The sequence below is a fragment of the Trypanosoma cruzi genome, genomic scaffold, assembly GCF_000209065.1.
Source record: "Trypanosoma cruzi strain CL Brener 1047053516265 genomic scaffold, whole genome shotgun sequence".
NCBI lineage: Eukaryota > Euglenozoa > Kinetoplastea > Trypanosomatida > Trypanosomatidae > Trypanosoma > Trypanosoma cruzi.
Window position 1 is genome coordinate 40,334 of NW_001849238.1, and position 1,310 is coordinate 41,643.

General features: G+C 54.4%; 1 protein-coding gene across 1 annotated transcript, besides 1 other annotated feature; it reads right to left on the reverse strand.

Annotated features, from left to right (window-relative positions):
* Positions 1 to 1,310: a sequence feature (areas not merged during assembly with more than two copies in the genome that could not be assigned to a particular haplotype).
* Tc00.1047053452475.10 (trans-sialidase, putative) lies at positions 18 to 704 on the reverse strand (the record flags this gene model as incomplete). The annotated part of the gene is made up of 1 exon (XM_797158.1): positions 18 to 704. One exon carries the CDS (start codon positions 702 to 704, stop codon positions 18 to 20), a length of 687 nt encoding a protein of 228 aa, XP_802251.1.

Below are 1,310 nucleotides of genomic sequence, written 5' to 3' on the forward strand. Positions count from 1 at the left end.
GGTTCACCAAATGGGTCTCATTCCATCTGATTTCTTCTTTCCACCCTCATCAGCGACAGTTCCTTCACGAGTAAAAGGCCCCGCTCATTCTTACCTTCAACCTGCGGCCTTGTATGGCTGTAGTTTCCCAGGAGCACGTAAACGCTTTCCCCAAGTACAAGTGTCGTTGGTCGCTTTATGCCGTTTGAGGTGTTGATACCCTCAGACCCTTCCTTTAGAAGATCTGCGCCAAAGATACTTGCATCTGCCGTCGAGATCTCCGTTGGACCAGCATCAACATTTAAACCAAGGTACTTTGACGCAATCCCAGTAAAGCTGACGTCGCTGCACTTGTCTCCATCCTTGCAATGGGCTTCAGCAATAGCAAATAAATGACCCTGCACCTCAACAAGGCTGGGGACGCGGAGCGAAGCACTTTCGGTATTGATCCCAACGTCCTGCCAAGTGGCATCTATCCTTTTCGTCCCTGTAAATGGATTAATGGCAATAATTGACTTACCGCCCCCGGCGGCAGCAGCTTCACCAGTGCCGCAGCACATCATCAAGACGAGGAGGAGCAGCACCGCAGAATCAAACACACGCCGGGACATGTTGGGCCTCGGCGGCTCACCCTCTCCTCCTTCCCTCCTCTTTCCGCCGGATCCGGTCATGCGGCGACGGTTGTGTGTGCGGGGCGCCATGACTGCAGCAACACGTGAGAGCATACAATTATGTGTGTGCGGGCGGTGTGTTTGCTGTTGGTCCTTTCAGAGCCTTCGAATTTCACAGTGGCGATTAGCGCTTGTTTTCTTTCTTTCCTAGTGTGTCTGTGTTCAAGAAGTGGAGAGTACAGCAGCAACAGCGGCAATACATCAGAAAGGTCAGTGAGAATCAGAGCACAACACCCACGCAGTGAGCGGGACACGAGACAATCCGGAAGGGACGGCACGGAGGACCATCGCCCACAGAAAAGAGCAGCAACACGGCAAGTCACGGCGGGCCGTCGGTGTGTGCAGACCAACCCTCACGCGGTGTAACACGCCACACCCAACAGGGAATGACAGACAGACAGGCGGAGATGAATGGACGCCGTCAAGAGGCACTCAGAATCAACATGGCCCGTGAGCATTTGGCCACTCCACGCAGGAACACAGGAGAAAATGGTGAGAGGGAAAAGCAAGAAGCAGCACAAACACACAAAAGAAACAAACGACAGGCGGGAAAAGCACCGCCACGGCCCTCGCCCTGGCCGGCAACTCCACACCAGCCCTCACACACACACCATCGCAGTGCCGTCAGTCCGCGGGTCAGAAAGTTCGGTCCTCCACACA